This window comes from Callorhinchus milii, unplaced genomic scaffold (assembly GCF_018977255.1).
Source record: "Callorhinchus milii isolate IMCB2004 unplaced genomic scaffold, IMCB_Cmil_1.0 Scaffold16, whole genome shotgun sequence".
Lineage (NCBI taxonomy): Eukaryota > Metazoa > Chordata > Chondrichthyes > Chimaeriformes > Callorhinchidae > Callorhinchus > Callorhinchus milii.
In genome coordinates, this window is record NW_024704757.1 from 2,060,901 (window position 1) to 2,084,538 (window position 23,638).

The 23,638-nt window shown below is 43.8% G+C and overlaps 1 protein-coding gene across 6 annotated transcripts in view; it reads right to left on the reverse strand.

Moving 5' to 3' along the window:
- Positions 1-3,188: 3,188 nt before the first annotated feature.
- septin-9 (neuronal-specific septin-3) overlaps positions 3,189-23,638 on the reverse strand; it is a 163,613-nt gene continuing 143,163 nt past the window's right edge. For all 6 annotated transcript variants that reach the window (XM_007908194.2, XM_007908195.2, XM_007908196.2 and 3 more), the window contains exons 6-10: positions 21,765-21,882; positions 17,017-17,112; positions 14,742-14,838; positions 6,973-7,024; positions 3,189-5,195 (exon numbers count right to left, since the gene is read on the reverse strand). In XM_007908194.2, the coding sequence (XP_007906385.2) occupies positions 5,045-5,195; positions 6,973-7,024; positions 14,742-14,838; positions 17,017-17,112; positions 21,765-21,882 (514 nt within the window). In that variant the 3' untranslated portion in view covers positions 3,189-5,044. The remainder of the gene's footprint in view (positions 5,196-6,972; positions 7,025-14,741; positions 14,839-17,016; positions 17,113-21,764; positions 21,883-23,638) is intronic.

The window sequence follows — 23,638 nt, forward strand, 5'->3', positions numbered from 1 at the left end:
ATACCTGATCCGTTCATTCCTTTGAAGATTGAAATCTAAACCTGAAACCTGGCCCGTGAGTGTTGAACCTGCCGTGTATTTCACAGTAACTTTCTGCAGAGTTTTTTAATAAATCCTTGCATTTGATACAGCACTTTACACATCTTCTCGACATCTCAAAGCGCTTCACAGAATAGACTATAAAGTGAATTGACCGTATATTTGTGGGCAAAACGCGGCAGCCAATTGCGCACAGCAGTGTCCCACAAAAAGTCGTGGATTGAAAATGACCAATTTATTATTGTTTTGTTTTCTTGGAGGGATTATTATTAGGCGTGTGGAGTTAGGAAACTTGCCCAAGGTTTCGCCCTGACTGGAATTGAACCCAGATGTCTCACTTGCGAGCCGCGTGCTCTAACCATTGAGCTACAGGACTCCTATTTTCATTTCTTTATAAACCAATCAGCCGTCACAATATTTATAGCAGATTTGCCTCTTGATTCATATTGTTTGCTTAAATACTATACAAGTATTCAGCAGTAAAGTTGTAAAAGTTTCTGTTTGAAATCCTTTCCCATGAATGAACCTACATCAAGAAGGTTTGGACTACCCCCCCCCCCCCATTACTACGTGTGCATTTTCCCACGACCACCCCACTTGCCCACCCATCCCTCTCGACTCCAGTCCACAGCTCGGATACAAACCCTGGACTGTCCAGCACCTCGGGACATGAAAAGCATATAACAGTGGGGGGTGGGTCTTGAAGGATGAGGTCAAATAGGCTGAAGGGCCTTCCTCATCCAACCCAATGTTATAAAAACAAGAATATCTCACAGGTTTGGTAGAATTTCGGGCCCTCAAATTTTCACAAACCTCAAGTCTCGTAGCATAGTTGTTAGCAAACTCACCTGGGTTTGATTCCTGACAGGGGCAAAAACCTTAGGCAAGTTTCCTTACTCCCATATGCCTCGGTTTACCTAGCAATAAGTATGAACCTGGTTGTTAAGTCAATTGGCGGATCGCTTTCCGGGGTTAATAATCCATCCAAAAAAGTAATTATAATTTGGTCACTCAATCCACGACTTTGTGGATTCACTTTGTGGGACAATGCTGTGCGCAATTGACTCCTGCGTTTCGCCCACAAATATACAGTCAATCCACTTTAGAATACAGTATATTCTGTGAAGCATTTTGAGACATCTCAATGATGTGATAAGACACTATCAAATACAAGGATTCTTATAAAACAAGCAGAGTTCGGATTTAGCCCAGATCGCCGATAAAAATGCACAGTCACTACATTGTCCGGCGTAAAGAGCGCTATATAAATCCAAGTTGTTGTTTATAGTAAATTCTGTGAAGCACTTTGGGATATTTCGACGATGCAATAAGGTGTTGTATCAAATGCAACAATTATTATTATAAGTAATTTGAGCAATTTAAAACAGAGAAAGTACATCAGGCGCAGGTTGTTTCACTCAAACCTTCACACAGTATACATACCGCCAGATCGATCAGTCTTTTACACTTTGCATTTGTGTATGAAGAAATGACCAGGCTTTTAACTAGCAGACGGAATTTTATTTTGATCGTAAAATGAACATATAAAAAATCTTTTTAATTTTTTTCCATAAAGGTGAGAGACACAGAGCTTAAATTTTGATAAATATGAAGTGTAAGTAAAAAGATTATTGTATGTGTAAATGGAATTTAACCACCAATATTCTTTGATACATACAGGAGTATTTAAACAAAGCTTATTTCTACGCAGGCAAGGTAAGAAAGCATGTATCTATAAACATTACACAAGAAGCAGCGTCACAGCGAAAGGTCGGAGTTACAGTAAATCTATCCTCTGTGCATTTCTTAAAATGACCCTATCTCTGTTTCTGTATATCACACTTGGGGAGTATCAATCCTGAAGGAAATGTGGGTTCATTTTCTGTCACCTTCCTTAACTGGAGTTGGCAAGTAATACATGATTAGACAAACAAACATGCTCTGTACCCTTTTTTTTGAAAACCAACATTTTTTTTGTTAATATTTTTCAAAATGTTTACATTTTTTCCTTTTGACTCACGGAGAAGCGGAAGGCTGTACTATACTAACTTTGTATAAGAACTATACAAAGTTTCACTTTTTTTTAAAAAAAGAAATAAAACAAACATTGAAAAAGAATACAAACAAAGTTGAAATGAGTGATCGAGCTGCATTGTCTCAGTCGCCTTCGACTTGAGACCAGCTGATCTAAGGACTTCTTAATGGTAACTTGGAAAATTTATATCAAAAAAACCCATAAACTATTTTAAAACCCTTTGGCAGATTTATAATTCAATGATTAAAAGGCAGTGCGGCTCCTTCCAAACTCCTCCACTGTTTCCCATTTTGATTTGAATGCAATTTTTAATTTTTTTAAAAAACACTTAATTTTTTTTTGCATTTCTTTCACTTTTTATAAGGTGCATTTTAGCCATTTTTGAATGTGTAATTAAGGCTGTTTTTGTGGGACTCACTGAAGACCGAGCGACTTGACTGCAATGAGTTCTACGTACAGTACCAGTTTCGGTAAGTAAGAGATGTCACACTACGATGTGCTTTATTAAAAAAAATTAAATTTACATTGTAAGTTTAAATAAGAAAAGTAAAAGGGTTTAACTCGGGTTTGCAGCGGCATTGATCCAAGGCTTGAGGCTGTTTTTAAAAAGGCAGCTATGGATTCCTCCATTGGATGTGAGAACAGTGATACTGGTGCTGAGCAACTGAGTGTGCACCACACACTACCTTTCAGCTACATTCACCGTGGAGCGGACTTCAGAATCGATGTCCACGTGATCACTAATGTGATCTCGCTGTCTCAGTTGAAATGTGTTTGAACTGCACAGTGTGGTTCCAGTATTGCAAACGAGCATGATTTATTTGAAGACATGCCTTACAGGTAAAACATTTTTTTCTCTCTAAATCATATTTATAATAAAACTTAGGTTCTTCTTGACACATTTCAGGATCTCCTAAGTAGATGTCTCTTGGTGGAGCGTGCCAATTGAATGAAACAATGAATGTAATGCACTAAATGAGCTGAAGGATCTTGAGATAAAAGGAGAGATTCAGGAAAGGTCTATGAGGCTGCATTGACAGGAGGGTCAAATCATCGGTCTCAATATAGAACGTGCCGTCTCTGAAATTAATGATGCTTTTCTCGAGATGTTTTCTTTTTAATTTAGAATTTTTAGAAATGATTTGGTTTGATGTGCCTCCTCTCTTGTTGGCCCAGTGCATTTTCTTTCCTAACCAGTCATAACCGTTTTACAGTGGACATACTAAGCCATTTAGTCTACCAGTACTGATGGAGTGAAACAGAGGTCACACTGTGTCAGCAAAGGACCTTTACAGTAGTAATGTTTACAGTAAATATTACCAGCTGGGGGTGGATCACGCTCTCCTGTAGGTGAACTGGAATGAGAGCATTCAAACAAAAATACTTGAGACTTTTTTTGCTGAGTTTGTTGATTGGAGGGCAGAGAAGATCGATTGATTGCTGTGTGTGTGTGATTGATTGATCATCATGGGTAGTGATTGATTACTTTGTGGGGGAGGGAGAGAAGTGACTGATTATCGTGAGGAGGGAATGGGAAGAGTGATTGATTACCATTAATAGGTACCTTCATTCCACTAGTCTTATAAGGAGTAAGTTAGTGTTCAGCAGTTCACTCTAATCTGTTATTTCAGCGTAAACCAATTGCTGTTCCCCATTGTTACACGGCAAGTGGAAATGATACAGATTTCAGCTCTCTTTGAATCGTGCTTCACTGTAAGATCTTAACACAGTAAATGTGGATAATCGATTTGAAATGTCGATTTTTCTTTAAAGCTAGTTGTAGAACAAATAACCAACAGTTCACTTTTCACACAACTCTCTGGAAATGGCTTAGCTGAACTTGCTTCCGTGACTTGTTAGCAATAATCTTTTAGTTCAAAGTAACCTGGTGAAATCAGCCATGCAATTGCCAATGGAAAAGATTGACCTTTATTTTTAAAAAAAGGCAAATTAAAACTAACAGCTGGTGTGAATTGGTTTTTCAAACTGCCTTTCGGAATGAATACAAGATAACCGGGTTCCCAGGCTCTCAATTGGGTCAGACAGTGTCTGAGTGTCCGTGTTATAAACAAAGTCTAATATTGAGATTGACCAGGACTGCTGATGTCACTTCCTACAAATGCGTACAATGTATGTGCAGGAAGTGACGTCAGTGGTGATCTGACGACCTAGATTTTTTTTAAGCGCAGGAACCAGGTTTACCTCCCAGTTCGCATGAGCCCACAGGATACGAAGCCGTGTTATAACAGGATTGCCTTGTATTCACAGAATATCTAAGCAGGTCTAAAATGCAAATTGGGCTGATAGCCCACTAATGTGTACATCACACCTCCATTATGTGACTCCATCAATGAAAACAATTGAAAGGTGATTCGCATTAGAATTGGCTCAACTTGCATTTTTATACTTGATAACGTTAAGCGAGAGGGGGGGTACCTGAATAGATGGTAAAGTGAGCATTTTACAAAGAGAACAGATTTCCACACTCAGCAGAGAATCTTTTTTTCAGGCGAAAAAAACAAAAAAAAGCAGTCTCTCTGGATTTTGTTTTTTTTGTTGAGTTTTAGTGCAGTATAAAACACTGGCCTGACAAAGACCACTATTACACTACCCATCACAGGCTACTAAAAATCCACTGTGCAATACCGTAGCTAAACACAGGACACATGGTCTATCTCTAACTAAATACAGTAGCTGAAACTTGTATCCCGCATTTCCCCTCCACCCCCAATGAGATATTGGAATGCACAAACCATGGTGACAATGCAACCTCATACCTGAATAACAATACATGTGAGTTTAAAGATCTACATAGAACTTCTCGTTAAAGCCAGAGGCTTTCTTTAATACAGAAAACAAAATTTGTCTCCAGTTCTATTCAAGTACAAAAACTGTACAATGTAGAAGAGAGAGAGAGAGAGAGAGATGGCGGAAGCAAAGGGTTTTACTCTGGGGTGATCGGGCTGCGTCTCAGAGATTGCTCTCTGTGTCGTTTTTGTTGGTTAGAAAGTTCACTTGTGACAAACCTTTGGCAACTTCGTTATTTTCATTTAATCTCCTCACTCGGTAAGCCTCATAATGGATCTTGTGTGTGACGTCTTTCAGATCCTGGAGGTGGGACCTTATATAGTAAGAGTGGGGAAAAGTAAAAGTGAAATGGCTTGCGAAAAGCAACTCATGCAGTAAGTAAGTGACTTGATAAATACAATACAAAATTACTTTTGTATAGCGTCTTTCACATCGGGAGGACTTCCCAAGGGCCTGAGTATCCAGTTGCAGCTTTTTTTAACGTTATGTATTGTGAAGTATGTTCTTCCAGAGAACTGAATTGATCTATCCTGACAATCCCAAACTTCATAATGACCCATGTGATTCTATTTATCTAAGCGTCAGCCTGGTTAAATCGATGGCAATATCATCTTGGAGTCACCTTAAGATGTACCTCTTTGACCGCCCTATGGTCATCTTCCAACTGCATCACTGTCCCAACACTTCAACATGGTATCCTGTGTTGAGGGCGATACTGTATATACATACATGTGTATATACATACGATATATACACAAGTTGTTGATATAGAAACTTCACATCAGAAGGATTGTCCCAATGCACTTCATGGGAATTTTGCTTTAACCAGACTGCCACAACCAACAAAAAAGGGAGGGAGAGGAGGAGAGGTGGAAAAAGAGGGGAGGGAAGAGAAAGATACAAACAGAAGAAAATGGGGGGGGGGAAGATGGAATAATGGAGGGAAAAGAGGGGGGGATGGAAAGCAATGGAGGAAGGGAGGGAAACGGAGGGAAAGAAAGAGTGGGGTGGAGAGGGAGGGAGGCAGAGGAGGGGTGGGGTGACGAGAGGGGGATGCGTATGGCACGTACATCCAACAACTAACTACTGGGAGAGACTGAAGTGAACGGCTGAATTATTTGCTAATCCTCTCCACCGAATTGAAGGAAGAATTCACAGAGACCTGGCGTTTTAATCCTATAAATTACGCTGAATAACTTGTGAGGTTATGTCAAACACTGAAATCTTCGGAATCATGTGGATTCACAAACTGACTCTTAATAAAGACAAGAAGGAACAGAATTCCTGACTGAGGGATTGCGTTGTGGCTGGGCAGAGCGAGCGAGCGAGCAAACAGCTTGCAATTTAATCTCAGGGTTCAGATGACGCTGGAAACAATAGGAGCCTTGTGAGACACTCTTGCGTGTCACAGCCTGCTGGTTGTACTGAGAATTCAATCGCTGCTTTTATTACACAATCTCTACCTGATATTAGTGCCTAAAGTTTCAATTAAGAAGAGAAGCAAGAGGAGCAGCAATTGATGGAATGCAAATCTTTCAAACAGGTGAGGTTTTCATTACTGGGTTTCTGTAGGTCTGTTGGTGCAGTTTAGGAATGCTGTCCCGTTCCAGAGGTGAATGAGGCCACCCCAGGATTGAGGGAGCCTTTTCATGGAATGTTTCGACAGTAAACCTCACATGAGTCACATCAGTTGGGGCCATACATTTAATCTGATTTATGCAAAGTATGAGCTATGTCAAACTTTCACAGAATATACACTTTTGAATGGGACTCGGGCAGATGTATGATTTAGGCGATTGTCCCATTTATACAGATCAGAGCTCTGCGGATTTTACTGTACACTGGTCATGACTGGACACATCTTAACCACAACGGCCAGGGCTGCTTTGATGCTGGACTGTATATATATATATTGTTATATATGGCAGTTGTTTTAAACAAAGAACATGATCGTTCAATGCAGAATTCCCGTACTGTCAATTTCCAGAAGGCACAGAGTTACAGAGTGACATAGTACGGCCATTCAGCCCAACTTATCTGTGTTTCTACTCCACACAATCCCCCTCAACTCCCTTCTAGGTTTCTCTTACCTGATCAGCAGGTCTCTCAGATTAGCAAACTCACAGTGCGCACTGTTTTCAACTGTGGAAGAAAACATAACAGTCAGGTTCTAGCTGATAAAAGTGAAACTAAATAGTCAGGTTTCTTTACAATGTTAAATAATAATAATAATAATCCTTGCATTTGATATAGCGCTTTTCACGTCTCCTAGACATCCCAAAGCGCTTCACAGAATATACTGTAAAGTGAATTGACTGTATATTTGTGGGTGAACGCGGCAGCCAATTGCGCACAGCAATGTCCCACAAACAGTCGTAGATTGAAAATGACCAATTTATTATTGTTTTTGGTTTTGGAGGGATTATCATTAGGCTCTGTGTGGAGTAAGGAAACTTGCCCAAGGTTTCGCCCTCTGCCTGGAATTGAACTCAGGTCTCTCACTTGCAAAGCGAGTGCTCTAACTACAGGACTCCATGTTAAACAACTTAAGAGCATAATAATTTCCTAGGCGAAAGAAGACCATCCAGTTCGCCTTCCACCATCCACATGTCATGTCACAAACTACATATTGTATCTATCCCGAGATATTATTTCCAAACAGAAATCTATCCAATTTGTTTACTTCCCAAACTGTTCTTTATTACAGTGCACGCTCTTCAGGTGTGAGCCTCAAAAAAATGATGCTCAACAACAACCCCCTCCAATTGCATTTATAGAATGACTTTCACACCGAGAGGACGCCCCAAGGCATTAGACAGTCAAGGATTTGCATCCGAGCTGGGAGTTGGGAGTCAATAGGGGTGAGGGAAAGACAGGTAGGAGGATGACAGAAGGCGCGGTCAAAGAGAAAGGTCTTGAGATGGGCCTTGAAGGAGGCAAGGGATCGGGAGTGGGAGCTGTGGGATTCCAGAGGGTGGGGGCAGAAGGGATCAATACACGGCTGCCGATAGGGAATGGGCAAGGCCAGTGCCCGCTGAGTGGAGAGCACAGGTTGGTAATGTTTTAGTTGGTCGCAGAGGTAGGGAGGAGCAAGGCCATAGAAGGCTTTAAAAGCGAGGACCTTAACCTTAATTCTCTGGGGGATGGGGAGCCAGCAAAGCCGGGCGAAGATGGGAGTGACAGGGTCACGGAGTTTGGTGTGGGAGAGGAAATGAGCTGAATAATTTGCAGCTTGTAGAAGGACAAGTTGGGATGCCTGACAAGCAGGGAGTAAGCAGAGTCAAGCCTGGATGTGTTGAAAGCATGTATGAGGGTCTCAGCAGCCTGAGGAGAGAGACCGTGGTGGAGTGGACAATGTTGTAGAGGTGGGGGAAGGATAAATAGGTCATGGTATAGATGGGCTTTAAAGGACAGTTGAGGATCACACTAGACACCACAATTCTGGACTGGCCGAGGGAGGTGTAGTGTGCATCCATGAAGTGTGATACTGTCAGCGTCTGAGGTGTGGAGGTGCTGACGGGAGTCAAGCAGGAGGGCTTCAACTGGAGAAAATTGGCTCTCATTTTTTTGGTCAGCTGGGTGTCTGAAACATGTGGAAACCAATCACCAGGTTTAAATATATCCAAACCAGCTGAGATTTCCAGACTCACATCCAGGACCTGATGTCTGACAGACATTCAGTCAGGACAGCAGTGGTCCTGGAGTCAAGAGAAGGTAGAGGCAGAGAGGTAAGAGTTGCGTGTCATCCGCATACATGTGGAAGTTAACACCATGCATGCGGATGATATCACCGAGTGGGAGTAAGTAAATATAAAGGAGTAGGGGACCAAGGACAGAGCACTGAGGAATGCTGCGAGGGCAGGAGGGGAAGTCGATAGCGGATACAAAGTGGAGAAAATGGGAAAGGTAAGAACGAAACTAGCAAGGTGGAGCTGAGGTGGAGCTGAGGTGGAGCTGAGAAATGAGGCAGAAGAAAAGAATAAAGTGGTCAACAGAAGGCTGGAGGAAGCGGGGGAGAAAAGTGTCAGTCAAGGCACACGTACACGCATTTGCCAGCGGGGGTCGCTGGTTAGCTATCGGGAGGGAATCCTACCCCATCGTTAGCCCAGAGGCACTGAAGCCAAGTGACTGCGCTGTTGTAAGATTAGCTAATTTAACTCTCCAACCTCCAGTCCACGTAGCTCAGGCCTGCGCCAGGCCACTGACTGAGGAAACTACTGACTCACTTGTTCTATGTGTTCTCCCCAGGTCTTGGATATACAATCCCCCCCCAAAGTAAGTTAAAGAACCTGTTGGCGCTATTCAAAAAGGAAAGGTTGATTCTTGGTCATCGGTCCCCCCAAATAAAATTGGTCATTCACTTTGCGGCTGTTTGTGGGACGGTGCTGTGTGCAAGTTGGCTCCCGCACTGGCCTACAAAATACAGAGTCGCTACACTTTAATTTCCTGTGAAGCACTTTGACATGGTTCGACATTTGGCACTGTGTGAAATGCAAGGATTATCATAATACTAATCTGATAAAAGTGCTATATTATTATAATAATCCTTGCATTTGATATATCACCTTATCACGTCATTGAGACACCTCAAAGTGCTTCACAGAATATATTGTATAACATGGCAAATTGTGCACAGCAGTGTCCCACGTACAGTCGTGGATTGAGTGACCATATTTTTACGATTGGCAGATCAATTTCATTGCAAAAGTAAATCCTGTGAAGCGCTTTGAGTCGTGGTCCTGATGTGAAAGGCGGTGTGTCAAATGCAAGGATTATTATTTGTTAATATCTGTAAATCTTGCAGATATGACTGAGGCTCATGTCAGATCAGTGCATCCACAAAATATGAATTCAGAGCAAGTTGAGAATATCAGACAGTATCTCATGGCTCATCACGATAATTATATCCTAAACAATAATATTTCAATAGAGTGTGATGTCGAAAGATTTTCTCAAGCTAACGTGACTCACTTGGTAAAGTGATGGACTCTTAATGTGAGATTGTTATAATGGCTGCCCTCCGTATCTGAAAATACATGTGAACAACTGGATGTGTGAGTTTGTGTATAGTGTAGAAGTTGCTGTCCACACAGCAACCACACTCTCAGACAGCAAGCAATGTCTAACAGAAACCTGGCTCACCCCAGGCGACACCTTCCCCCTCACGGAGGCCTGACCACCCGGCTACACCTCCCACCACATCCCTCGCCCCAACCGTCGTGGCGGTGGTGTTGCCCTTATCTCAAGGACACCACTTGCCCTATCCCCCTACTCCTCTGGCTCTTTCCCCTCTTTCGAGCACCTCATCCTCTCCCACCCCTCCTTCCTCTCACTTAAAATCCTCCTCCTCTAACGGCCCCTAAAACCTCTCCCACCTTTATCTCTGATATCTCAACACTTCTCACATCTCTCTGCCTCTGCTCTGATCGCCTCATCATCCTGGGCGACTTTAACCTGCACTTCACCCCCTCCTGCTCAATCTCCTCAGATTTCTCTTCCCTGCTCTCCTCACTCAACCTCTCCCTCCACATCAACTCCCCCACTCACAGTCACGGCCACCCACTCGACTTGGTGATCACCCGGGGCCTCAGTGTCTCGGATGTCACCATCACCGATAAGGCCATCTCCGACCACCACTTCATCTCCTTCACCACCTCCACCCCCCTCCCCACCTCCACCAGACCCACCACCATCTTCTACCGCCCCTGGAAGAAGTTACCCCCTCAATCCCTAACCGCTGCCTTGGAGTCCTCTGAACTCCTCTCCCTCTGGCCTTCAACCCTCACCAACCCCTCTTCTGCTCTCACCCTCCTCCACAACACGCTCTCCTCCACACTCGACACTCTTGCCCATATCACCTCCCGTACTGTCTCCTACTCTCGCTCCTCCCCCTGGTTCACTACCCACCTCTGCTCACTGAAAAGCCAGGTGCGGGCCGCTGAACGCACCTGCGTCAAATCTGGCCTAACGGTCCACCGACAAATCTGGCTGGACCTCCTCAAAATCTACCGCTCCACTCTAGCCTCGGCCAAGTCGTCCTTCTACTCCAGGATAATCCTGGAGGCGAAGGACAACCCCAGGCTACTGTTTTCTACCACATCCCGACTCCTCCGTCCCCCCCACCACCCTGCGCAGGTCATCTCCTCCAACCTTCACTGCGAGGAGATGCTGGATTTCCTTGAATCCAAGATCAAGGGAATCCGCTCTGCGGTCACTTCCCCTCCAACATCCACCCACCACCCACCCCTTCCCTCCCACACTCCGACTCCTACCCATCCTCCCCTACACACCTTCATACCCGTTTCCCCATCCTCTGTCACCAAACTCATCCTCTCCCTGAAACCTACCACCTGCTCCCTTGACCCCATCCCCACTCCACTCCTGATCTCCCAGCACCACCTCCTTGCCCCACATATCACAGACATCGTCAACCTGTCCCTCTCCTCTGGCTCTGTTCCCATTCCCTTAAAAACTGCCACCATCACTCCCACCTTAAAAAAACTCTCCCTTGATGTGTCGCAGCTATCAATCTCCGGCCCATCTCCAACCTCCCCTTCCTGTCCAAGGTCCTGGAACGAGTTGTGGCCTCCCAACTGCGCTCTTTCCTCTCCAACCATTCACTATTCGAACCCCTTCAATCGGGTTTACGTGCTTCCCATAGCACAGAAACTGCCCTGGTCAAGGTCACCAATGACATCCTGACCATCTGGTTTAGGTCGTACCTCTCCCACCGTCTTCACTTTGTCTCCACAAATGGTTTTTCCTCCACCCCCCGCACTGTCTCGTGCGGTGTCCCTCAAGGCTCTGTCCTCGGTCCCCTCCTCTTCACCCTCTATATGCTCCCCCTGTGGTGACATCATCCGCAGACGTGGGGTTAACTTCCACATGTATGCGGATGACACCCAACTCTACCTTTCCTCCTCTACCCTCAACTCCACGACCACCGATGTCCTGACAGCTATCTGTCCGACATCGAGTCCTGGACGAGAGATAACTTTCTTCAGCTCAACGTGTGCAAAACTGAGGCCCTCCTGATTGGCTCACGTCAGCGCCTCCGCACCTCAGGCGCTGACAGCATCAGCTCCGCACTCTCCACCTCTCAAAGCCATCAGGAACCTCGGGGTTCTCTTCGACCCTGAGCTGTCCTTTCTCCCCCATATCCGCACCACAACTGGCACTGCCTTCCATCACCTCCGGGATATCGCCAGACTACAGCACTACCTCACCCCTCATGCGGCTGAAACTCTGGTCCACGCCTTTATCACCTCAAGGCTGGACTATGGGAACTCTCTCCTCGCCGGCCTTCCCGGCCCTCCCTCCACACTGCAGGTCATTCAGAACTCTGCAGCTCGTGTACTGTCCCGCACCAGGCTTCGGGACCACATCACTCCCACCCTCGCCCTCGCTCGCCCCCACTGGCTCCCCATCCCCCAGAGGATCGATTTCAAGATCCTCATCCTCACCTACAAGGCCATTCACGGCCTTGCTCCCTCCTACCTCTCTGACCTATCCCCCTACCTACCTGCCCGTACCCTCCGTTCCTCTGGCTCCGGTCTGCTCCACATCCCCCGCCCCAACCGCCCTACCATCGGTGGCCGGGCCTTCAGCCTCTCAGCCCTGAGGCTCTGGAACTCTATCCCCCAGTGCCTTCGCCGCCTCCTCCCTTTCCTCCTTCAAGGCCGGTCTCAAGACCTTTCTCTTTGACCGTGCCTTCAGCTCCCCTCTCGACTCTCTACCCCCTCCTCGCTCCCTCCCTTCCCTCCCCTCACCCTGACCATTTCCCCCCAATGCTCGGGTCCTGACCCAACTGTACAACGCCTTGGGACGTCCTCCCGACGTGAAAGGCGCTCAATAAATGGAATCTTGTTGTTGTTGTTGTTGTTGGTGCCAAGGAACGCCTGAGAAGACCAGACCACTTGCTGAATGCACTGGTAGCAACCATTACCCATGGAAAGCGATCTGCCAATTGCCTAACAGGCGGGTTCCTACTTATTGCTTGGTAAACAGAGGCGTGTGGAGTAAGGAAACTTGCCTAAGATTTTGTCCCACCTGGGAATCAAACCCGGGTCCTCTTGCTTGTGAGGCGAGCGTGCTAACCACTATGCTACAAACTCCTTAGGTTTGCAGTAATACAACGTGAAATGCAATATGGAATGTTAGTAGCTTGTGTTGGACACAGCCAGAGCAGAGTCTCACAAAGAGAGGCGACGTGCATCACGTCATCCGACTTGCTGATGGGCCACATGTCAAAACACCTATTTCACCTGCTCCATGACCAGGCTGTGAGTGTGAAGTGCCACTGATTTCCTCCACAGTAAATGGCCCTCTTCACCAGCAGAACAAAGGAAGCATAAGCCACATTCACTTAAGGCTCGAGCAACAGAAATGCTTCTATTCAGACCTGCTGAAAGATTGGTGCCATTGACCAGCCAGCTATGCAGGCAACTGAGAGCACAAAATTCACTAAAATCAGAAACAGGTGCTCCCAGGGCATCTCTCTGGGAGTTTGAAATAGTAAAAGCAATGTTGCTGATTTCCTTCCTGTCCCAACGATAATTCACTTCCACTGGAGTTTGATTTCAGGGTAGTTTGGACCCGAGTTTTGTCTGCTAGCATTACAGCGACACCTTCACACCTGGGTGGGTGGGGGCGGGGGAGAGGAGCCTGGATGTTTCCTTGGCACCTGCACAGAGCTCTGTACTACAAATGACTGTAAAAGGGGGTTGGGGGCTGGAAACAATTCAAAAATGACTGCAATAATACTTCAATGTCAGCATGAGATGTTCTAAGCATCAAGACGTTCTTTATCGTCATTCAGGTATATAGCAGAATACCTCAAATCTACGTGGCAATTGACGTCACGCCTGCTTATTCACATTGGGCTCCGAGATAATAGCAAAAAAAATTAAGTTGTGTGAGGTAGGTTACTAACGACGGGGTTTAGGTTCATATCACAGACCTCCTGCACTGCAGGATTAGTTTTGCCAGGAACACTTAATTGTTTCTAAGTAGACGTGTTAGACAGAGATAATCAGAGAGAAAACATAGAAAGAGGCTTAGAGGAAAGAGAGGGAGGAAAGAGCTGGCACAGGCACAGTGTGACACCACAGTGATAGTACTTTTTAGTTAGGGCTGTAGCCAACTTGTACTTAGCATGGTATCCAATTATCCGCCATGGGGCAGGTCCCAAACAATACAATAACTGTCTCTCTTTCGGGTGTGTAATTAGTGAGTATTGAACTCAGAGCACAGGTTAAAGTATTGTCATTTTGAGCACATAGTATTAGAACTAAAGTCAATTTGTGGCACCAGTGAAACTAATTAACATCCAAGGACAGTTATCGATGAATTTTACATCGTCTGTGCTGCAGGAGGGGGCAGCTTCAAACAGCTGTGAGCAACCGTGATCGCACCACGGGTTTACCGCAGGCTTGGAATTGTAACTTACGACCTCTGGAAAGAATGTAACAAACAATTAGTGAAGCTTGTTGTGTCATTCTAATGTGTAGGGTGGTGCTTAATCCAATGGACAACTAACGCCTCTCTGCTTCCTCATACATAACTCCACTATAGTCAGGATTCAGCAAAGCAAACAATATCAATGATGAAAATACTGAATTTTTATATCAGTAGCTTTGCGATTGGGTCACTTGATGGTTTGTGAGTCTGGTTTAGCACTGGTGTACCTCGAGCGAAGGAATTTCACCATTCTGCAAGATAAACGCAATGTGGACAATTTGGGAGCTTCCAACACTAACAACTGGACGTACTGAGCCTGACATTGTGTTCAGGTTTAGATTTGATTCTTTCCCCCGAGCAGCTCCCATCAGCTTCTGCTGCCGGGTGTAACGTTTCTTACCTTCAATGATTCCCCACTTGGTTTTCCTGCCCAGTATCCTCTTGCCGTTCACCTGGTGTTCCTGATCCGTGCCCACCACTGCAAAAGGAATCTTTTCCTGCCGGAGGCAAACCACAGGAACTCGTTAAACATATGTGAAGTTAGAGCAGTGTAAATGCTAACACAATCCCCTTATTCCACCCAGAAATCCTATTCCTTTCTGGCTGCTTCAACTGAGGCTACATGAACAGCCATGACATTAATGATTAATTTAATCCTTAGGATTTCGGCCAGGACACGGGGAAAAACTCTTCTCTTTTCGAGTAGTGCCCCAGGATCTTTCGCATCCACCTGGACAGGTAGACGGGACCTCGGCTTAATGTTTCATCTGAAGTACCTCCAATAATAAAGTGCACCTCCAGAGATGGATCCCTTTGAGTATACAGGACAACCCTGTGTTTCTGATCCAAATAAACAAGGCATTTTTTGCATCACATTAGATTTGTGACAAAAATGGCTGGCGGTGCCATTTCCAGGTCATCAGATCACCACTGATATCACTTCCAGCTTCCTGTGCATGTGCCACACTTCAAGAAGCCAAGGTTAAATGCAATCTCACACTCTAGTGCCTTATCCGGCGTGTTTCTATAAAGGCAAAATATAAAATGTGTTTCTATAAATGCAGACTGTATTTTAACTGTTTGAAAAAAATAAAATCGTACTTTATTGATTGTGAAAATTACAACGTGGCCAACATTCATTAATCTTCACTTTCCATATTCAAATAAGCTGACATTTAGTTGTATAATTTGTATACTCGTCAACTGTTTAGACGATTTACAAACATAGTCAATCTGTCTTTATGACATTCCTTTACCACATTCAGAATCTTTTCCCTTCCAAATAAGTCCAAGCAATAAAATCCAGGCCTGCAGAACACACTGGGAGTTCTCAAATTAAACCGCTTGATTTACATCATAAAATTGCTGCAGAAAAAACACACACTAATCAGCTCCGGGTTTGGCACAAACTGGCGTAAACCCCACCAGGCAAAGGTTCCGAGATTATGGGTCATACAAAGATGGAACGAGATGTCAACATTTAATAAAAGCCTGATTCAATTACATTTAAAAAAACAGCTGACTCGTTTCAAGTGTTTTGTCTATTGAGAGTGATCTGTTCAATGATTCCCTTCTGCATCTACATTTCCCAATTCCCTGGGTTGGGTGAAAGACAAGTTTCCTTACTCCACATGCCTTTGTTTACCCAGCAGTAAGTAGGAACCCGGTCGTTAGTCGATTAGCAGGTCACTTCCGGGGGTAATAATCCCTCCACAAAAAAAATTGGTCGCTCAATCCACGACTATTGGTGGGACACTGCTGTGTGCAATTGGTTGCCACGTTATACAGTTCATGTTTCACCCATATAGCAATCAATCTACTTTAAAATATATTCTGTAAAGCGCTTTGAGACGTCTCAACAACATGATAAGGCGCTATATCAAATGCAAGGATTATTATTATTTCAGTCCGCTCATCAAGGGAGGGCAAGCAATTGTTATTATGCATAATGTTGGTCAAGTGGAAATAACTTCTTCCTATTCACCCTGTCAAAATCCATCATAATCTAGCAGGTCCCCACTCAACCTTCTCTGCTCCAATGAAACTTTTCCAATCTCTCCTTATACTTAATTCATTCCCCTCATCCCTGTACCATTCTTGTTTGTGTGTAAACTGACTTGGTTCCCTCCACTCAGCCGGTTCCGGCCTGCTCCATGTCCCCCGACCCACCCGCCCCACCATTGGCGGGAGAGCCTTCAGCCATTCCATCCCCCAATCACTCCGCCTCGCCCCCTCTTTAACCTCCTTCAAGTCCCGCCTCAAGACCCTCCTCTTCGACTGTGCCATTGACCACCCCCCTTCCCCTCCCTTCCCCCCCAACCCCAGCTCGGGTCTGAAATGCTATTCTCTGTCCAGCGCCTTGGGATGTCCTCCCGACGTGAAAGGCGCTATACAAATGTAATTTTGTTGTTTTTGTTGGTTCATAGGTTTTGGGCGTTTGCCTAAAAAAATACACTTCACAGAAAATCCCAAAGTGCTTTTGAGCATTTTGACTACGTGATAATGTGCTGTATCAAACGAAAGATTCACCATTATTATTATTACTCCCATACAGAATATAGGCTGTATCCCGTAAAAATGCTTAACAAGGTCTGTGAGCCCAGAACCCATGAACCAAGCCTCCACCTTGTCTAGGTGAACCTCCCATTAACACCCAGTGCTGTAGCTCCACTCACCCGGACTGTATCATTTAGTATTTGATCCTCAGCATCTTCGTCAAACTCTTTCTGGGGGAAAACACTGATGCCGTGGCTCTTCAGGTCTTTCCGAATCTGAAAGCAATTTGAAAAATAGGTCAATGTCACGGAGGTTAACACTTCACAAAATAAAACTGCAAGCGGGAGTGAACAGCTAAACTACAAAGCAATGTCTGGCAAGTGAGAAAGCTTGCCTGACTATGCTATCAATGGCAAGCTAAGCATTTTTAACCGATTAAATTCCAGCAATTGCCCCAACACACACTGGGGGGACCCCAAGCCTTGGCACTCGCCAACCTGTGCCTAATACTTTCAGGAATTAAGTAAGCAGGATGCACCCCTCCAGGGAGAGAGAGCGCATTCCATTCCAGCAATCTATCTCTGGGATTTCCATGTGTATGTGGGATGTGTGGAATTCTCAGATGGGTTTGGATACTTTTAAGCACGGCGATGGGTGTGTCAGACACCCGCTGACCAAAAGAGCGCTGCAAGGTTCAGTGCATACCATCATGCGATTATTCCACTTTGGAATGAGTTTCAATCTGTATTTTTCATGATCCTTCGACATGATCAATCAAATTGATTAATGTGTGTAAGCTGTAGCGACTTTATAACGTACAATGTAAATTGAGTAGCTTGATTTGAGAATTCCCAGTGGATTTCTGCAGGCATAGGGATATCGATCGAGCTCCACATGAACAGAAATTAAACATTTCTGTAGCACTCGTTGAAAATAAAAACTAATCAGGAATATCCAACAGAATTCCAAGAGCGGAATGGCTTCTGGTAACTGGAGGGAAGTCATACAATGTCCCTCCACTCCCAAAAGCAGAGTATCCAGCGGGCAGACACATCACCTGCAGGTTCTTTAGCAATGAAGCTGTGGAAAGTCAACACTCGATCAGGCCCTAAAGGAGAAAAATGGCCGGCTTCTGGGTCATTGGGTCACCTCCAATTTCACTTCCTGTTTGCTGAAAACAACGCCGATAATTCACCAAGACCAGCGTGTTGCGATTGGTTGCGATCAGAGGCATCGCAAAGCAATTAAAAAATGACATCAACATCTAGAATATCGTTTCAGTCACATTGACCTGCCTCCCACCCCACCCCACTCCTGGAGTCCTGTAGCTCAGTGGTTAGAGCACTCGCTTTGCAAGTGAGAGACCTGAGTTCAATTCCAGGCAGAGGGCGAAACCTTGGGCAAGTTTCCTTACTCCACACAGAGCCTAATAATAATCCCTCCAAAACAAAACAATAATAAATTGGTCATTTTCAATCCACAACTGTTTGTGGGACATTGCTGTGCGCAATTGGCTGCTGCGTTCGCCCACAAATATACAGTCAATTCACTTTACAGTATATTCCGTGAAGCGCTTTGGGACGTCCTCCCGACGTGAAAAGCGCTATATCAAATGCAAGGATTATTATTATTATTTTTTAGATATTTATCTAGTTCCTTTTTTGAAAGCTACATTCACACTGTGCACTCTCTCAGCAACCCAGGAATGGGAGTCGCAGCCTAAACTGGGTTCGCTGTGGGGCTTGAACCCACAACTTTCTAACTCAGAGGTGAGAGCTACTACCTGAGCCAGGTGGACATCCCATTAATATTCAATGTAACTGCAATGTAATTGCAAACCTACTTCCAAATGCTCTAAGGTACGGAGGGGAACCATAAAGAAATAGTAAAATTGGTAGCCCTCCCCTCCCCTAGTAATTTATCTATTATACAATTCTGGGACAATTTCTCACATTGTTTATGCTCCCGGACATATAGATAAAGAATTATTATTAAGCTTGTGAATTCTCATTCTGCTCGCAATGTGCAGAATGTCTTTGAGACATTAAAAGCTTTAACTTGGGTTTCTTTGGAAAGCAAAGAAACACACACACACACAGCCCGGGATGTGGGGGCCTGCTTAATATCCTAATTAACAAGAGCAGAAACGCTAGAGATTTATGGCGTTAGATTTAGATTGCAAATACAAAGTCCGCACATTCAGAAGAGAACAAGCAAGGGAGGAGAGCAGTCAAGTATCCTCGCTGTTTCCTATGGGCATTTCAGAGGCCGTTCTTACTGGAAAAAAAACTTGTTAAACCAATCTGCACGGGGTGATTTGTGAACACACATGTTTAATATTAAGATAGTCTTTATCTTGATTCCTTACAGCTGTTTCAGCCACTTGCAAGATTCAACCATCAACATCTACAAACCGTACTTACATTTTCCTGCTATTTGAACATAATTTTGCCAAGAACAGTGTTATTGCAAATAGATGTATTTTGTGCACAGGCACCCAGATTAAATAACTCAACTATTATCTGTACTTTTTCACATTACTCCGCTCAATTCCTTCAAAAACACGCAGATGAACGCGTTAACATTTTTATTGATACATGGCCAGTGTATTGCTGGATTTCTCAAACGTTAATAACTCCCCAAATAAAAATGTTGGAGTGTGTATGTGTGTATGGGGGGGAGGGAGGATAGTGGAGGAGTGCCGAAATTCTACTAGTCTTAACCTAAAAGACCATTTTTTTATATAATCCAAGACGGCACAGGATTGGGGGCAAATTCTTAAATTCAGTCTTAATTTCGCCCACAAAATATACAATCAATCTACTTTACAATATAGTCTGTGAAGCGCTTTGAGACATCTCAATTGCTTGATAAGACGCTATATCAAATGCAAGGATTATTAATTTGTAAATCATGCTGAAAAAAAAAGGGCAGGGAAATGGGATTGAAAGGATCTCTCTCTTGGGAGCCAGATTAAATCAATTGGGCCGAAGGGCCTTCCTTCTTCATCCAAAACAATATTGTGCCGAAACCTGGCTTCCAAATCAAGGCTGGTTAAGTTAAGAATTTCCCCCCATTTAGACCATTCTCACAGTTTATCAGGCAGGTTGGCTGGTTCCCCAAATACATTCTCATTGTTAAACATTGTGTTTACATTTTTTAAAACATATTGATTTAAACAAAATGGCTGGGCTCCAGCTCGCACACAGGGAGCGTCATCCTTGGCACGTCTGACATTTTTATCGCCAAAAAAAACATTAAGTCAAAAAGAACTCCAAAAATGTAAACCAAACATCCATATCCATCATAAATTGTAAAATAAATTTGAAAAACAGCCCTACTTATAAAACGCTGTGAAGAGGAAAAGATTCCTACTCTTCAGATATAAAGTGAGTTTGAAGGTGCCTAGCAAGCCTATTCTGATTGATAACTGTGTACATAAAAGATTCTGCAAAATGTACTGCCCACTCCTGTGTTAATCAATATTTGTCTCTGAACCCTTGAGACAAATAATAAGTCTTTCTATCATTCACTATTACTAATGTTATTTTTGAATAGTTATTAATGGTGTACGTGATGGGCAATTCAATCAAGTGCTCCAAGAAACTGCCCGAGTGAACGGCGCTTTATAAATGCAAGTTGTTGTTGTTAACTGAACAGCATGAAGTGTGCATGGTGAAAGGGAATCCGCAGAAACACTGCTCTACACATAAATGTTCCATCAGCAGGGTTAATGCTGTAAAGGTTTTGCAAAGGCTTATCTTTCAAAAATATTGATGCAATTAATGTTTTTATATCTATCAGATTTCTGAATTCTTTAAAAAGATGGGAAAACAAATCCCCGCATCTGGCAATGATAACTATCTGCGTTCGGCTTGAGTACAAGTCCGGAATAATATCAACCTTTTGGATGTTTGAACAGCCCAAAGTTTCCACTAAAATAAAAAATAAATAATAATCCTTGCATTTGAAATAGCGCTTTTCACGTCTTCGAAACATCCCAAAGCGCTTCACAGAATATACTGTAAAGTGAATTGACTGTATATTTGTGGGCGAACGCAGCAGCCAATTGCGCACAGCAGCGTCCCACAAACAGTCGTAGATTGAAAATGACCAATTTATTATTGTGTTGTTTTGGAGGGAGCAGAAGGAGAAGGAGCTTGGCACCAAAAAAATTAGGCCTTTTTATTCAAAGTGTTTGGCTCAATTTTGACGGGGTGAGCAAGGGGCCGATTTGTGATCAAGGAATTAATAATATTAACCAGTGCCACTATCATTAGAGTGCACAACTACCATCACACAGAGCAAATGGTGTGAATGAGCAATAAATCGCTCTGAGAAGCTGCCCTTGTGAAGAGTGCGATATAGATGCAAGTTGTTGTTACTGTTGGGACTCAATAAAATAATAATAATCTTTGAAATTGATATAGCGTCTTATCTTGTCGTCGAGACATCTCAAAGCACCAAATAAAATATACTGTAAAGTGTAGTGACTGTATTTTGTGGGTGAAACATGGCAGCCAGTTTGTGCACAGCAATGTCCCACAAACAGCCAAGGAGAATGAGCGGCCAATTTTAGTTGGGGGACACCAAGAGAGAGAAACTCACTTCTCCTTTCAAATAGGGTCATGTGATCTTTTACGTCGACCTGAACAGACAAGCGGGACCTCAGCTTAATGTCTCATCGGAAGGATGGCACCTCCGACAATGCAACACCGACCCCAGCACTGCATTGGAGCATCACCTGAGACTATGCGATTCAAGTCCTGAGGTGGGGCTTGAACGCACAACCTTCAGAGGCGAGAGCATTACCACTGAGCCAAGCACTGAGCACCGAGTGAATGATCCACCCGCCCCCAAACAAATGCAGTAAACAGCCACAATTCAAAGTACGGCTTCAGTGTATTTCACACAAACGCATACATACCCTCTGCTTAAAGTCTTGTCTTTCTTCTAAGGTGAGTGTGTCGGCTTTAGCAATAATTGGGACTACATTGACTACTTTGCCTAAACGGTTCATGAACTCAATGTCCAGCGGACGTAACCTGCAAAAGAGCAGAATAATCCATCAGGTCTTGTTACCAATCACTAGCATTGATATAATACAATAATTTACATTGTGTATATACACTTTACAATATATTCTGTGAGACGTGATAAGGCACTATATCAAATGCAAGGATTATTATTATTATTGATCTCTATTTGACCCTGTCAATGTTTCACGACATGAACAGCCACTGGTGACTTTGATGACTCTGACCTCTGGGTTCTGAAAGCTGAGAAACCAAACATTGGAGGCCGGTAGTAGTACATCATTGTTGTCCTTTCAGTAACTGGTGTCACATTGACACCCGCCATTAACAGGTCTGGATAATGATAAACAGCAAATTTGTTTCACCCACAAAATACACAGTCAATCCACTTTAAAGTGATAAGGCGCATTTCATATAATGATGTGATAAGGTGCTATATCATTTGTAAGGGTTATTAGTATTGTTAATAACTTCATACACAACAAATTGGCAATTAATTCACATTCCATGTCTTGAAATATGGAAAACATTAAGTTTATGACTTGAATTCAGACAATTCTTTCTCGACTGATGCACGACAGATGCCTTACCACTACAGCTTTGCTGTTTGAATGGATATTTGTGAAGGACAAGTTTGCAGGGCTATGGGGAGAGCGCGGGGAGTGGGACTAATTTGGGGAGGTCTTTTCAAAGAGCTGACACAGACACAATGGCTCTATGATTCTAACGTGTTTCGGCAGATTGGAGCTGAATCGGAGGCTGAATGGCAGCACTCGCCCCGTGATCATTTACCCTCTCACTTCTTCTCACGTGGTGTCTGAAGAGGAGCTGACAGGCCATACTAAATCAGCGTCACCGGCGACTGGGCCGACACAAAGTGGAGACATGAGCAACGGAAAAGACTGCAGGTTTCCTACAAATCTCTGCTCTCACAGCTGCAGCGACTGGGAGCTGCACTCACTGGCCTTAGGGTTACACCAGAGTGGAAAACAAATTGCTTTTAATTTGATTTGACAACGTTCAGCATTTAGGGACTGATGAGGCTCTGTATTTTCTTCCCCCCCCCAACTCCCTGTCCCGACCATTTATCGTCCTTCAAATATATAATTCTATCTTTATGGCCGTGCCTGCTCACTGCCCCACCCTCTGCTCCCCCATCATAATTGTTCCATTTGACACACCACCTTAACACATCAATTGGACGTCTGAAAGCACTTCGCAGGATTTCACTGTGAAGTGTAGTGACTGTGTATTTTGTAGGCGAACGCTGTGGGATGCTGCTGTGTACAAAACAGCTGCCGAGATCACCTACAAAATACAGAGTTACTACGTGATCGGCCCTGTATCAAATGCGAGGATTGTTATTAGAGTGAAATCACGGTGGTCACAGGCTGCACCCATTAACTGTAGAGACATTACTAACAGTCGCTCTCGGTAATATTAAGGAACCGTTACATAATAAAAATGAGATATTAATATTTGAGGACTGCCAAATTAAGAAGCAGACTTTTATTTCATACTATGGCACACTTTTCAACTTGTTACTTAACACTATTTCAGAGAGAGAGAGATGGACTCTGGACAGTCACAGCACATTAGTGATAAATTATTGGACACCATAAAACTGATGTGTAAAGATGAAGTCTCCCAACTGTTATTAAAACTCGTTATCTATAGTCACATTTTAATTTTCTTATTAACCTAATGACACATAGTATAATAATAATAAATAATTGTTTAATATGCCATCGTGCCAATTGTTATA